The sequence below is a fragment of the Salmo salar genome, chromosome 07 (assembly GCF_965601325.2).
Source record: "Salmo salar chromosome 07, fSalSal1, whole genome shotgun sequence".
NCBI classification, from domain to species: domain Eukaryota; kingdom Metazoa; phylum Chordata; class Actinopteri; order Salmoniformes; family Salmonidae; genus Salmo; species Salmo salar.
In genome coordinates, this window is record NC_138297.1 from 44,508,884 (window position 1) to 44,525,218 (window position 16,335).

Genomic DNA, 16,335 nt, shown 5'->3' on the forward strand with positions numbered 1-16,335 from the left:
TTCACACAATTTCCCGTCTGGGGATCAATGACGTTTATTTAATTAAATTCAGGTCACCCTAGTGGTGGCTACTGCTAGCTAGCATGAGGACGAAAAGGGCAGTTTTCCGGGAAAACTAGCAGTATTTCAGGCTTCTCGATGGAGCAGTGTGGGCAAAGGTCAAATTTGGAGTACAGTGGCATATCCCATTCCTGCATTGAGGTATGTTTTCTGATGCACATCTCGCGCCGGCTCCACGGTTTCTTAATGTAACCATGATTGCATTCTGACCCCAGTGCAGCTCAGTGTAAACAAGCGTAACGGTAGGGTCGGTATCTTCTGGCAAACCTAGACCTAATAGATGTACCTGTTCATAGAACTCATTGACGATGCCCTCGGTCCACTGTAGATGCAGGTCCTTGTGTTTCAGTGGGCCGTTGATGTCCGCCAGTTTGATGCACATCTGACACACCAGCAACCGGTCGTTCTCATTGGACCAGTCGATTCCCGAGCAGCCATCGTCACCCACCTGGAGAGAAGCAAGGGTTAAATGAATCTCAAATGTCTTTCCTCGTGTCCTCACATCCTCTATCCCTACCTCCTTTCAACCTGTCAGAGAGAAGCAAGGAGAGCATAAGAGGAAAAGTTCTGAGTAAACAAACCTTAGATCTTCTCCTACAGGCTTGTTACTGACATACTGTCAGTTGTCAATCACCAGAGAACATGACACAGCGCTTCAGTCCATTCAGATACGTTGTACAAAGAGAAATGTATAGATTAGAAGCTCATGACCATTTGTTGTGTTTACCTTGGCGTTGAACTCTGCCAGGAAGTCAAAGTGTTTCTTGAGGTCGGTGGCGAGGATGGCCTCGATGACCAGGAAGCGGAAGCGTTTGAACTCCACATGCTCCAGGTTGCCCAGGAAGTTGTACTCTGGCCGGGACATGAACAGGTTCCAGGCCGACGCAGCGTGGTGGTTCTCTAACACCGAGCGGTCGTTATATAGCACGGCCTACAGGGGGAGACAGAGAGCAACATGTCACTCATTAGTTATCATTGGTGCATCTCAGTGGTCCCTTTGTCTTCCTCCATTTATCTCTTCAGTGATCTGAGAAGAACACAAGATATGAAAGTATTATTGGTGGACATCTACCGGGACTTTGCTTTCACCTTTCCAGTTCCTTTAGTTAGATCCATCCATCCATCCTCTCCATCCTCTCTCTCTCTTCTTCCTCCCTCCTTCCCTCTCTCCCTTCCTACCTGAGGAGCGCTAGTCGCCACGAGGAAGGCGTTGGTCCGTCCAGGGTGGTCGTAGTCGTGCATGGCTGCAGCCACATACAGAGCCATGAGCTCCAGTGATGGGATGAGGCCAGACAGACATCCATAACCCTCCTCCATCACCGCAGACATCTTAGAAACCAGGAACCCTGTATGGCCTATATGGCTGGGGGTGAGGAGCCCACTGTCAGAGTCTGGGGACACACACACACGGGGATAGAAGGGTCAGAGAGATAAATGAGGTGAGGGGTGATGGACATTGTCGTAACAAATCGGAAACTTTAGCACAAAACACTTGGGTCAATGGGTGTTGTGTGTGTGCGCGTTAGCGTGCTAATGTGTGGGCAAATGTGTGCATGGGATGACATGAGCATCAGAAAACAACATGAATGACAGACAGCCAGCCACCCTGCCCCTCAGCCATCAGAGTAGGCCATCTGCCAGCCCAGTCAGACAGGTTGTGTAAAGAACAAACAAGTCAAGATCAGCGTGTTGACATTGGTGTCTGTTGTGTTCCTCTGGAAGAGATAGGCTTCTATGGAACAGCTCTACATAGAGAACGAGAACGAGAGGTAAAAGAACTGTCGATGACTATGAGCTAACGGTCATCTGATCTCACTGGAAACACTGTTCAGGGAACTTCCACAGCCTCCGGTCTGCAAACTGTAAGGCTGATGTAAGACAATATTATGCCATTTCACATAAGCTACTGATGTGGTTGGTGTGTATGAATTAATATACAGCAGCTAATTGAGCCCCAGAAGGATGCCATCAGCAACAAGCATACAACAGTAGGCTTATCGACATAGGATATTAGCCTCCGTCAGAACACAAAGGAATGGAGAGTGGAGGAAAGGAGTGTGCGCGCACGCGAGTGTGTGGTTGCGTGTGTCCGTGCATGTGTGTATGCTTGTATTTGCATATGCGTGTGTGTGTCCTCACCAGAGTCGGAGCTGTGGTCTGTGAGGAGGTTGGGCAGGCCTGGCACGGCCTGGGTGGTGAGGTACCACACGGCATGGAGCACATCAGTGGCATGGATCCTGTTGTGGTCTGCATGGAGAGGGAGAGGAGATGCCTACTGTAATACTAACTTAGTCCACTGGATGATAAGGATGCCTCACAAACCATACAGAGACAGGTGGAGGTAGAGGGAACAGAACTAGTGCTGTGATTGCATTGAGAAAGCCAACACATCCCTCTTGTGGATAGAATAGGCAGTGCTACCACAGCTGCACAGAGTTTGGATTACGGTAGTTTCAATCAAATGTTTTTGATATTCTCGAGTACTTGATGTAACTGTGTGTGTATTTTCAAAGCATATTCACATAGAGGATTGATGGTAACGTTTGCTCACATGGGATATCCCTGTATCCGTTCTCCAGAGCATGGAAATAGTTCATGAACTCCTTGACAGGAATCTTGAACGTCTCAAACAGTCCCGTGTCCTCAAACAGGCGGTAGGAAACCTGGAACACACATAGAACAGCCTTATCCCATCCACCTAGTTAGTCTCTTCACACCTGAAGCTGTGATCCTGCTCATGGGTCTTTCCCCGAAATGAGTCCCCTTTGATATTTTATGTAGAAATTGTGCACCAATATTGAATTAAAAGCCTGTTATATTAAATCAAGTGCACTTTAATATAGACCAAATGGAAAATTCAATACATCTGATTGTTTTATACGATTAAAGACTTTCTGCAAAATTCTGCATTTTGACATGTCCATCTGTGTATAACCGTGTGAGAACTTTGGGTCGACAAGGGAGGGGTGGGTGGAGAAAGTTATTTTTTCCCACGCTACAGAAGGCTATATAGGTCCACTAATACAGGACTAGTAAAGGCCCAGTGCATAACCCCAGCACCCCTACTTCCTGCGGCTATGCCTCTGTGCACCGTCTGTGACTTCTAGCAAGATTTTACTTAATCCCAAAATGTTCACCATCATTGTAAAACCGTAGTTACTTTGTCGCTTCGATAAAGTCATTTCTAAAGCTTATTATTTATTTCATGTGATTATGGTCAGCCCTGTTAAGTGAACTGAATTCTCGTTCTAATATGGTGAAACTATTCCTTTTAAATATTTGTTTCAAAAGAAAAATGTAACATTTAATAATCAAATCATAGTGTAAAAACAGTGAGCTGGTTCTACTCTTTCTGCCTATTTTCTGGTGTTTTGTGGTAGGAAACTGAGTGGGTCGAGTGTAACACGTCAACCCTGTTACCCAGAGATAGATAGACAGGCTAGACGTGTTTTAAAGTAAAATCTCACTTTTAAGTGTATAATCTGTTCCCTCATAACCAATTAATGTTGTTGACACATCCTATACTCGTATTTGTGGCCAAAGCATAAATTGGAGAAGAAAAACACTTTGTCAACCCTGTTACGGTCAACCCTGTTACTTTATTTGGCACTTAATAGGCACTGTTATTATCTATGCAGTCACTTTAATAACTCTACCTACATGTATTTAATAACTCTACCTTATTTAATTCTTATCTCTTACTTTTCTTTTAGGTATTTTCTTAAAACTGCATTGTAAGTAAGGTCTACACCTGCTGTATTCGGCGCATGTGACAAATAAAATTTGATTTGATATTATAGTCATTTTTTTATGAATCTCTTGAGATGAGAGAACATGTTTTTTATTAAGTTGAACATGTGCTATTCATGACAGAATGTTAAAATTAGGTGAAATAGAAAGTTGTTTTTCACCAAGTTACACTTCCGAAATGGAACTCATTTCGTGGAACGACCCTACTGCTGTCTTGGTTTACAGCACACTGCAATTCCAATTACTTGTAACTTCTGTTTCAACCAGTAGATGGCAGTGTAATCCCACCCAATTCTCACAGTGCTTTATTCACAGGCATCCCTCGATGGACAAATCGGTGAGCAGATTCCTCTGTCTATCAAAGCCCCTAAGTTATGGAATAGCTGTTCCTGTCAGATAAGAGAGGCACACACCATTGAGGCTTTAACATCACATTTAAAACCCCACCTTTCTAGCTTGGCCTTTAATCAGTGACTGTTTTAACATCATATGTGTTTTATGTTCTTTTTATTCATACTTTTTACTGCTTCCTGTTTGCTTTAACTATTTTTCATTGCATTGTCGTAATGTATTTTCTTAATTGTGTTGCGATTTTAAATGCATTTTAAATAAAGTTTGATTTAAAGTCTGAGCCATTCTCTCTTGGTTCACGATGGACTGTTTTCACCACAGTATTCTTACCTGTTTACCTATCCTTACCTGGATGGGTCTGGGTTTTTCTCACTTGGCTCTACAGTAGCTAACCTTACCTGACTGAGGATGGAGCCTAATCTCTACCTGGTTGAAAACGATCCACACCAAGCTAAGTCTCACCTGTTCTCACCTGACTAAGGCTGTTTGTATCCTTACCTGGCTGAGGATGCAGCCAGACTGTCAGTGTGTCTTCTCCGCCAGGTTGAAGATATGCTGTACTCACTGGTTGTCACCTGGCTGAGGCCTGTTCTCACCTGGCTGAGGCCTGTTCTCACCTGGCTGAGGCCTGTTCTCACCTGGCTGAGGATGCATCCTGAGCGGCCGTGTGTTTTCTCCACCAGGTTGAAGATGGGGAAGTTCCAGCTGTTGAGTTGAGTCATCAGAGGATCCAGCTCTGACATCACCAGAGGCTCTGGGGCCAGGATAGGCTGTGTGTCCTAGAGGTCAGGATCAAGGGTAATTTCAAGTGGCTATGGGTAATAGTATGTTACAAGTAGGGTAGTGTACTTTATAGGGAAATAGCGTGTTATTTGGTAATTGCTCTTCGAATCAAATGCATAATTTCATAATGTGTTGATTGATTGATATTGCAGCCATGAAATGTTTAGCATATTTGTAGACCCATTTTCATTCCACTCAATGCATTTCTATAGAGGAACCTACCTCTGGAGGTGGCATTAGGGGTTGCAGGACGATGCCCTCAGGCTGGTACGACCTGCACCCGTCCTGGGTGTCTGAGGGCTTCATGGCCCCCTCCCCGTCCTCCTCGTTCTGTGCAAAGTCACTGCTGTCACTGTGGTTGGTCTCGTAGGTGCTCTCACAGTCTGACGACGCTACTGCCGGGTCATCTTATAGGACAGGACAGATCAGGGGTCAGGGGTTAAGTCAGGTGGTTGACACGCTCACGACGTGGCAAATAGAAATGTAACACTAAGAGAGAAGACATATATGGAGAAGTAGATAAGTGTCCTTTTACTACTTACCAGGGTGGGGTATTCTGTCCCCTTTGTCCATAGATCCCTCCCCATGGCTCAGCCTGCTGTACGGTCTACCACAGCTGAGAGAGGGGACAAAGGACAGATAAACGAAGGATATTCAAAACACGTAAACAACTACGATATGAAAAAAGGCTATACATTTCTATCTAATGGGAGAGGAGAAAAGAGAACAAGAGGATAAGCGAAGAGTTAACCACATCCGTAGCGTTAGAGGAAACAAGGCCAGATAAAAGGCTAAAGAGTCCAGGTCAGCGATCACTTCTCACATCATCAGACCAGCTGTTCTAGCTGAACCAGGATCAACGACATTATTCCTCTCAACACAGCCAGATCCAGGGGTGTATATTTGTATTTATTAAGGATCCCTATTTGCTGCTGCCAAGGCATCAGCTACTCTTCCTGGGGTACAGCAACATAAAGGCAGTTATATACAAAAATATATATATTACATGACATTACATTTCATAACACTTTTCACAACACATTAAGTTTGTGCCCTCAGGCCACTACTCTACTATCACATACCTACAATACAAAATCCATGTGTACGTGTGTGTAGAGTGCGTTTGTTATCATGTTTATCTGTTTGCGTGTGTCTGTGCCTGTATTTGTGTCTCTTCACAGTCCCCACTGTTCCATAAGGTGTATTTTTATATATTTATTAAATCTGATTCTACTGCTTGCATCAGTTAACCTGATGTAGAATAGAGTTGCATGTAGTCATGGCTCTATGTAGGACTGTGCACCTCCCATAGACTGTTCTGGACTTGGGGATTGTGAATAGACCTCTGTTGGCATGTCTTGTGGGGTATGCATGTGTGTCCGAGCTGTGTGCTAGTAGTTTAAACAGACCGCTCGGTGCATTCAGCATGTCAACACTTCTTACAAAAACAAGTAGTGATGAAGTCAATATCTCCTCTACTTTGAGCCATGAGAGATTGACATGAATATTATTAATCTAGGCACTCCATGTACATTTAAGGGCCAGCTGTGCTGCCCTGTTCTGAGCCAATTGTAATTTTCCTATGTCCTTCTTTGTGGCACCTGATCACACGACTGGACAGTAGTCCAGGTGTGACAAAACTAGGGCCTGTAGGACCTGCCTTGTTGATAGTGTTGTTAAGAAGGCAGAGCAGCGCTTTATTATGGACAGACTTCTCCCCATCTTAGCTACTGTTGCATCAACATGTTTTGTCCATTACAGTTTACATTACAATACTTAGGGGTATGGTTAGATGATAGGCTTTCTTTTAAAAAACATGTTACTGAATTGGGAAAAAAGCTCAAATTCGAGATAGGGTTCCTTTACAGAAACAGGGCTTGTCTGTCTTCCGTAAATAGAAAACAAATTGTGCAGGCTACTTTTATGTCCGTTTTCGATTATGGTGATATTATCTATATGCATGCATCGGCAAACACATTAAAACCACTGGATGCTTTTTACCATTGTGCACTCAGGTTTATCACGGGTGATAGTTACAAAACTCATCACTGTATCCTTTATCAACATGTGGGTTGGGCCTCTCTATCTGTGAGGCGAGAGCAACATGCTCTCTTGTTTATTTATAAAGCACTTCTTTTAAAACTACCTCCATATATATCATCATTCATTTCCACTAGATATACTAATTTTAAAACCAGATCACAGATGTGGATTACATTAGAGACTCCTGCGGTCTCCACAGAGTTGGGTAGGACTGCCTTTAGTTCCTTTGCACCTTATTTATGGAACAAACTGCAGATCCAACTTAAGTTAGACACTCTGGTGTCCCTTGCCCATTTCAAAAATGTTATGGAGGATCAATATGATGTTGTCTGTGATTGTTTCAGTTGAATTGTGTCTTTGTTTTGTATGTTTGAAATGTTCTTGTCTGTATGCCTAAAACTGTACATGTCAACATGTTTACACAGGGCACAGCCGTAAAAGAGGTCCAGGTCTCAGTCTGTTTTCCCTATTAAAGTAAAGATTTAAAAAAAAATTATAATAATAATCCAGGGTTACTCCAAGCAGTTTAGTCACCTCGATGTGCTTAATTTCCACATTTTTCATTACAAGATTTAGTTGAAGTTTAGGGTGTAGTGAATGATTTAAAACAAATACAATGCTTTCAGTTTTTGAAATATTTAGGATTTATTTCTTGCCACCCATTCTGAAACTGACTGCAGCTCTTTGTTAAGTGTTGCAGTAATTTCACTCCCTGTAGTAGCTGATGTGTATAGTGTTAAGTCATATGCATACATAGACTTTACTCAAAGCCAGTGGCATGACATTAGTAAAGATTTTAAAAAGTAAGGGGCCTAGACAGCTGCCCTGGGAAATTCCTGATTCTACCTGGATTATGTTGGAGAGGCTTTCATTAAAGAACACCCTCTGTCTTCTGTTAGACATCGATAACGTCAAAAGCCGCTCTGAGGTCTAACAAAACAGCTCCCACAATCTTTTTATCATCAAGTTCTCTCAGCCGATCATATCCACTAGCGCAAACCGTAACAAAACTTTTCACAATGCAAACAAGAGTTTCTATTGGACAAGTTCAGGTACAGTAGTTCCCTCCCCATTTATTTCCGTTTGGTTCCTAGTGAATACACCCCAGTACTCCCTTCCCATGTCAACAACACAGACCTGGCCTCCATTACTTACTTTATCGTTTCCTTTATGTCCACCATCTTAACACTTATAACCCTCCCACATCCAGCCATTCATTATTGTCTTTATGCATTTCCTCTGTGGTGGACTTTTCTTCCTTAGATCACTCATCTTAATAACTGAACATCTTGTCGCCGCCATAAAGACAACTTGTACTCCTTATCCACGTCCTCATCTTAGAACATTGCAGCGGGACCTTCTCTGTGACTCTCTGGCGTGAGTCCATATGCCTCAGAGAAAGTCTCTTTCTAGCTATTTCTCTCTCTCTTTGACTGTCTCATCTCTCTCTCTGGCGTGAGTCCATGTGCCTCAGAGGAAGTCTCTTCATGTCTCTCTTTGACTCTCCCCCCTCTCTCTCTCTCTCTTCTTGATACCGCTCTTTCTTTGACTCTTTCCTCCTCTCTTTCTTTGACTCTCTCCCCCTCTCTTTCTTTGACTCACTCTCTCGCTCTCCCCCTCCCTCTTTGACTCTCTCCCCCTCCCTCTCTCTCTTTGACTCTCCCCCCTCCCTCGCTCTCTCTTTGACTCTCTCTCTCTTTCTTTGACTGTCTCACTCATCTCTCTCTCTGGCGTGAGTCCATGTGCCTCAGCGGAAGTCTCTTCATCTCTCTCTGACTCTCTCCCCCTCTCTCTCCCCTTGACCCTCTCTTTCTTTGACACTCTCCCCCTCTCTTTGACTCTCTCCCCTTCCCTCTCTCTGACTCTCTACCCCTCCCTCGCTCTCTCTCTCTCTCTTTGACTGTCTAACTCATCTCTCTCTGGCATGAGTCCATGTGCCTCAGAGGATCTCTCTCTCTCTCTCTCTCGACGTGACTGGTTACTCATCTCTCGCCCTTTGTAAGACACATGCACATGCACACAGAACAGAAACACACACAGGACAATAAAGCAGCATGATGCCGTTAAATAACGTCTCGTCTCCGATTCAGCGAGGCTGAGCTTATAGCTACATGCACGACTTCCTCAGTCTCCGCTTCAGTGTCTTCTAGACAGCGCTGCCAATGATCAGTGAAGTAACAGGCAAGAATGCGACGTTCAAGCTTTTCTCTGTGTGTATACTCTGTATATGGTACCTCTTTGTGACAGCAAAAAGGGCAGTATCTGTTTTGTGTATATCTGTAAGTTCGTGTATGCTACCTGCTGCAGAGCGATGGTGGCCCCCAGTGTGGTGTGGTGGAGCTAGGTGCACTGATGCTGTGTGTTAAGGCTCTGTGTGGAGCCTGGGGGTCCACAAGCCTCTCTCCCTGGCTGTCCACAGGGTCCGGTAGGTCCACAGAGCAGGACTTGGTGGTGGGGCTGGAGACAGGGGTCCCCTGGACTGGAGGGGAGTGGCAGGGAGAGGCCAGAGGTGATATATTGGAGGGGGGGTAACCTGGAGAGAGAACAGGGTTATTAGGAGGGAAGACTCATTCAACGAAATGTAACAAATTAGATCACGATTTAAACAAAGACAAAAGAGAAATTGCACATACTGCCCACACACACACACACACACACACACACACACACTGAATGGACAGAGAATGGGTTAACCCGTCTCTTACATGGCCCCATAACATTTTAATCATTCTAAATTACCCGTTCTGTTCTGATGGACTAAAAATATCACTCTCTGTCACTCAAAGTGTCTACACACACACACACACACCTGGTCTGGTCATTCGTCTGTTGTAGAGGTGGTTGGAGGTGGCTGAAGCAGAGTAGGAGGCAGACATGGAGCGACTCTTCGAGATGGTGAGCATTACAGAGCTGTTCCACGACTCACTGTTCACCATGCTGGAAAACACACAGGATATCAAAACCTCAGTAAGTCACAATACTCTAACACACAGGATATCACAACCACAGTCTGTCTCCACTGTAAAAGGAAGCAGTCTGTTGAATGCTGTTATGGTGAACTGTGTTGCTTTTCGCAATTAAACAGAGCATCTATTCAACTTCCATTGTCCCTGAAGAGTGGCAGATCAGACACTACTATAATACCGTCACCTCCACAACATGAACCCTCCACTCTTAGAAAAAAAGGTGCTATCTAGAACCTAAAAGGGTTCTTTCACTGTCCCCATAGGAGAACCCTTTGAATAACCCTTTTGGGTTCCATGTAGAACCATTTCCACAGAGGGTTCTACATTGAACCCAAAAGGGTTCTACCTGGAACCAAGAAGGGTTCTCCTATGGGGACAGCCAAATAACCCTTTTGGAACCCTTTTTCCTGAGAGTGTACTGGGTGGTAACCCCAGCAGTATTTTAAGCCTGCTCTGACATACAGGATAAAAATCTCCCTGGAACATTTATTCTAGAATGTTTAGTCTCCAGGAAGCCGCCAAAGAGCCAGACTGAAGTCTGCAGATAGCCATCTGACTTCAGGATTAACTGTTATACTCTGAGCTTCAACCAATATCTCAAAAAGAGGAACAATTTAGATGATAAATAATAGCACCAAAAGGGATGTTGTTTTGGCCAGAACAACACAGATTTGTCCCCGGAGAGTACAGCCAGTTCTGAGCCTGACACAGCGTGGAAATGGAATTAATCGCAAAACTGGTGTGCATTATCATCTGTATGTCTCAAACAATCCTATCATCTCAGGTTAGGTGGTTTATTCTGCATATTTCTTAGACATATCCAAATCTGTAGGGTCTACAAAGTGCTATGAGGTAGGGGTTAGCGAGTGTAGGGTAGGAAGTAGAGGACTAGGGTCAGTTTAGGATTGGGCAATAGACTGGATGCTAAAACGCAGTCTCGGTACAGATGAAGGCCAGCTGCCTTGGAGAAGCACTCCACAGGACTGGAGCCACAAACAGACCACAAACAGTCTCCTTCAAAGACAGACGTACACACATAACATCCTACATTCTCCAGTTCAAACTCCCACATGACCCATCCATCATTCACGACATAAGAAAATATATCAGTGTTGCACGTGCATTATAGGTCTAATACTTCACTATTGTGACGGGCCATAAAGGAGGGTTTACAGCTGGGGAGGGCCTTGTGAGGACCGCTGGCCTCAGGATGACCCCTACGGGAAGTTACTCGAGCAGCAGGAAGCAAGTCTGATGTCTGGATGTGGAGAGAAATAAAGACGAACAGAGAGAGAGAGAGAGAGGGAGTCTATCGAGGAGGAGAGGGGCTGCTACCTGCATGGCGGTTGACTAAGAGTGAGAGAGGGAGAAAAAGAGGGAAAGACAAAGGAAATGTGTGCGAGAGAGAGAGAGAGATGGCGAGAGGGAGAGAGAGAGATGGAGAGAAAAGGGTAGTAGAGGATAGTGCATGCTACCTGCATTGTGGACTGTCTTGGAGGGGTTTGATGCTGGCAGAGCGGTCTCTACGTACAGGTCCTGGTTCTATGGTGGGAAGACCTGTAGCTGAGGTGGTGGTGGTCCATGTAGAGGAGATCCTTCTCAGCAGGCCTGGAGGCAGGCTCCGTCGCAGACGCTACAACACACAAAGTTGTGGGTCAGGTCTAGCTCTCTGAACAGCTAATCAAATCAAATGGTATTGGTCACATACACACATTTAGCAGATGTTACTGCGGGTGTAGCAAAATGCATCTACTTGTAAACATTTGATTCTCTACTGTGCACCAACAACATCCTGGACGGGAGACCAGAGGTCAATCACGACAGTACAGACAGACATTATGAAAGGAGAATAACTTTTGAGGTAGGCAGATGATGGTTTTCTGGTTGATAAGGGAACGTGACAGATGGAAGATCTGGAGGAATGTCCTCAGAATCATTTGGTCGGAAAAGTCTTACTCTTTAACCACAGTAAAATGTGGCCCAAAAAATCTGTGCCAGGTCAAATCTTCCAGTGACTGCATGATTCATTATTATCAGTTCAAATAAAATAACACATGCTTGAGAGATTAGTTTGAATGATTTTTATTTATGATGATACAAAGCATACTGTATAGTCTAGTATTAACTTCATCTTAATGAAACAAATTTTATCCATCATTTTGGATAGATATGTTTTAAAGTAGAGAATAAAAGCACCATTGTTCATTGACTAAAGTGAGCGGGAACAGAACCAGAGATAAGCCTTGCTGACAGGAACATTAATATTTCACTCTTTCCTAGGCGTGCGTGCGTGCGTGCGTGCGTGTGTGTGTGTGTGTTCCAGCATATTAATCCATCTGAAACACACACACACACACACACACACACCCTGTGCACACCCTTATTTAGTCTCACCTCCACACTAAGTGCCTGCATGCATTTTGAAGTGCTGGCCTTGTAAAACATTAAAGGCTTTCTGTGGGAATGTCTGTCAATGCTCACTACATTATAGGGTCTTTCCAGCATGGGGAGGTGAAATGGGGATGTATGTGTGTGGACGAGGTTGAGAGGAGTGTGTATGTATGTATGTACAGTGCTGTGAAAAAGTACTTGCCCCCTTCCTGATTTCTTTTTTTTTTTTTTTTACATTTGTCACACTTAAAATGTTTCAGATCATCAAACAAATTTAATATTACACAAAGATAACCCAAGTAAATAAAAATATGGAGTTTTTAAGTGATAATTTTATTTATTAAGGAAAAAAAGCTATCCGAACCTTCATGGCCCTATGTGACAAAGTAATTGCCCCCCCCTTGTTAAATCATGAATTTACTGTGGTTAATCAAATTTTTTGGAAAGCTGAGTTCAATTTCACAAGCCACACCCAGGCCTGATTACTGCCAGACCTGTTGAATCAAGAAATCACTTCATTAGAACCTGTCTGACAAAGTGAAGTAGGCCAAAAGATCTCAAAAAGCAAGACTTCGTGCCGCGATCCAAAGAAATTCAGAAACAGATGAGAAACAAAGTAATTGACATCTATCAGTCTGGAAAGGGTTACAAATACATTTCTAAAGCTTTGGGACTCCAGCGAACCACAGTGAGAGCCATTATCCACAAATGGAGAACATTTGGAACAGTGGTGAACCTTCCCAGGAGTGGCTGGCCTACCAAAACAACCCCATGAGCGCAGCGACGACTCATCCAAGAGGTCACAAAAGAACCCACAACAACATCTAAAGAACTGCAGGCCTCACTTGCCTCAGTTAAGGTCAGTGTTCATGACTCAACCATAAGAAAGAGACTGGGCAAAAATGGCATCCATGGCAGAGTTCCAAGGCGAAAACCACTGCTGACCAAAAACAACAGAAAGGCTCATCTCACCTTTGGGAGAAAACATCTTGATGATCCCCAAGACTTTTGGGAAAATATTCTGTGGTATGACGAGACAAAAGTTGAACATTTTGGAAGGTGTGCGTCCCGTTACATCTGGCGTAAAAGTAACACAGCATTTCAGAAAAAGAACATCATACCAGCAGTCAAATATGGTGGTGGTAGTGTGATGGTCTGGGACTGCTTTGCTGCTTCAGGACCTGGACGACTTGCTGTGGTTGATGGAACCATGAATTCTGCTCTCTACCAAAACATCCTGAAGAAGAATGTCCGGCCATCAGTTCGTGACCTCAAGCTGAAGCGCACTTGGGTTCTGCAGCAGGACAATAATCCAAAACACACCAGCAAGTCCACATCTGAATGGCTTAAAAAAAAAAAAAATGAAGGTTTTGGAGTGGCCCTAGTCAAAGTCCGGACTTGAATCCGATTGAGATGCTGTGGCGTGACCTTAAAAAGGTGGTTCATGCTCGAAAACCCTACAATGTGGCTGAATTAAAACAATTCTGCAAAGAAGAGTGGGCCAAAATTCCTCCACAGCGATGTGAAATATTGCCAGTTATCACAAATGCTTGATTGCAGTTGTTGCTGCTGAGGGTGGTACAACCAGTTATTAGGTTTAGGGGGCAATTACTTTTTCACATAGGGCCATGAAGGTTCAGATAGCTTTTTTCCCTTAATAAATAAAATCATCACTTAAAAACTGCATTTTGTGTTTACTTGGGTTATCTTTGTGTAATATTTAAATGTGTTTGATCTGAAACATTTAAGCGTGATAAATGTGCAAAAAAATAAGAAATCAGGAAGGGGCAAATACTTTTTCACAGCACTGTATGTATGTGTGTACAGTTGAAGTCGTAAGTTTACATACACTTAGGTTCGAGTCATTAAACTCGTTTTTCAACCACTCCACGAATTTCTTGTTAACAAACTATAGTTTTGGCAAGTCGGTTAGGACATCTACTTTGTGCATAAAACAAGCAATTTTTCCAACAATTGTTTACAGACAGATTATTTCACTTATAATTCACTGTATCACAATTCCAGTGGGTCAGAAGTTTACATACACGAAGTTGACTGTGCCTTTAAACAGCTTGAAAAATTCCAGAAAATGATGTCATGGCTTTAGAAGCTTCTGATAGGCTAATTGACATAATTTGATTCAATTGTAGGTGTACCTGTGGATGTATTTCAAGGCCTACCTTCAAACTCAGTGCCTCTTTACTTGACATCCTGGGAAAATCAAAAGAAATCAGCCAAGACCTCAGAAAAAAAATTGTAGATCTCCACAAGTCTGGCTCATCCTTGGGAGCAATTTCCAAATGCCTGAAGGTACAACGTTCATCTGTACAAACAATAGTACGCAATTATAAACACCATGGGACCACGCAGCCGTCATACCGCTCAGGAAGGAGACGCGTTCTGTCTCCTAGAGATGAATGCACTTTGGTGCGAAAAGTGCAAATCAATCCCAGAACAACAGCAAAGGACCTTGTGAAGATACTGGAGGAAACAGGTACAAAAGTATCTATATCCACAGTGAAACAAGTCCTATATCGACATAACCTGAAAGTCCGCTCAGCAAGGAAGAAGCCAATGCTCCAAAACTGCCATAAAAAAGCCAGACTACGGTTTGCAACTGCACATGGGGACAAAGATCGTACTTTTTGGAGAAATGTCCTCTGGTCTGATGAAACAAAAATAGAACTGTTTGGCCGTAATGATCATTGTTATATTTGGAGGGAAAAGGGGGAGGATTGCAAGCCGAAGAACACCATCCCAACCGTGAAGCACGGGGGTGGCAGCATCATGTTGTGGGGGTGCTTTGCTGCAGGAGGGACTGGTGCACTTCACAAAATAGATGGCATCTTGAGGGGGGAAATTATCTGGATATATTGAAGCAACATCTCAAGACATCAATCAGGAAGTTAAAGCTTGGTCGCAAATAGGTCTTCCAAATGGACAATGACCCCAAGCATACTTCCAAAGTTGTGGCAAAATGGCTTAAGGACAACAAAGTCAAGGTATTGGAGTGGCCATCACAAAGCCCTGACCTCAATCCTAAAGAAAATTTGAGGGCAGAACTGAAAAAGCATGTGCAAGCAAGGAGGCCTACAAACCTGACTCAGTTACACCAGCTTTGTCAGTTGGTGATGGGCCAACTTATTGTGGGAAGCTTGTGGAAGGCTACCCAAAACGTTTGACCCAAGTTAAACAATTTAATGGCAATGCTACCAATTACTAATTGTGTAAACTTTTGACCCACTGGGAATGTGATGAAAGAAATAAAAGCTGAAATAAATCATTCTTTCCTATTCATTCTTTTGATATTCTGACATTTCACATTCTTAAAATAAAGTGGTGATCCTAACTGACCTAAGACACAGATTTTTACTAGGATTAAATGTCAGGAATTGTGAAAAACTGTACAGTTGAAGTCGGAAGTCTACATACACCTTAGCCAAATACATTTAAACTCAGTTTTAAACTCAGTTCTTCATGGTTGGGATGGTGTTCTTCGGCTTGCAAGCGTCCCCTTTTTCCTCCAAACATAACGATGGTCACTGGAATTGTGATACAGTGAATTATAAGTGAAATAATCTGTCTGTAAACAATTGGTGGAAAAATGATTTGTGTCATGCACAAAGTAGATGTCCTAACTAACTTGCTTTGAACTATAGTTTGTTAACAAGAAATTTGTGGAGTGGTTGAAAAACGAGTTTTAATGACTCCAACCTAAGTGTATGTAAACTTCCGACTTCAACTGTATGTGTGTATGTGTGCCTCCCAGCATATTAATCCATCTGAAACACACCCACCCTGTGCATCCCGGGACGGTCTTGTCACCGTACTCTTTCTAAAGCCTCTCTCTCAGGACCATGGATTTGTATTTCCATTGGTTATAACATGAGTACAGTCATTGTCGTCCTTATGACATTTATATGACCTGATGGTGAGATGGACACAGTGTGATTGGCTTACAGACTCAGAGGCTTGGAGCAGGATTCAAAGG

At 43.4% G+C, this 16,335-nt stretch overlaps 1 protein-coding gene across 2 annotated transcripts in view; it reads right to left on the bottom strand.

Annotated features, from left to right (window-relative positions):
* The window catches only part of LOC106609188 (cGMP-inhibited 3',5'-cyclic phosphodiesterase 3A), an 80,379-nt gene that overhangs the window by 7,047 nt on the left and 56,997 nt on the right, over positions 1 to 16,335 (bottom strand). The window contains exons 3-13 of one of the 2 annotated variants that reach the window (XM_014207699.3): positions 11,429 to 11,586; positions 9,797 to 9,924; positions 9,286 to 9,520; positions 5,487 to 5,560; positions 5,167 to 5,351; positions 4,800 to 4,940; positions 2,612 to 2,723; positions 2,200 to 2,307; positions 1,150 to 1,451; positions 788 to 991; positions 347 to 508 (exon numbers count right to left, since the gene is read on the bottom strand). In XM_014207699.3, the coding sequence (XP_014063174.1) occupies positions 347 to 508; positions 788 to 991; positions 1,150 to 1,451; positions 2,200 to 2,307; positions 2,612 to 2,723; positions 4,800 to 4,940; positions 5,167 to 5,351; positions 5,487 to 5,560; positions 9,286 to 9,520; positions 9,797 to 9,924; positions 11,429 to 11,586 (1,809 nt within the window). The remainder of the gene's footprint in view (positions 1 to 346; positions 509 to 787; positions 992 to 1,149; positions 1,452 to 2,199; positions 2,308 to 2,611; positions 2,724 to 4,799; positions 4,941 to 5,166; positions 5,352 to 5,486; positions 5,561 to 9,285; positions 9,521 to 9,796; positions 9,925 to 11,428; positions 11,587 to 16,335) is intronic. The other variant, XM_014207700.3, reaches the window with a different exon arrangement.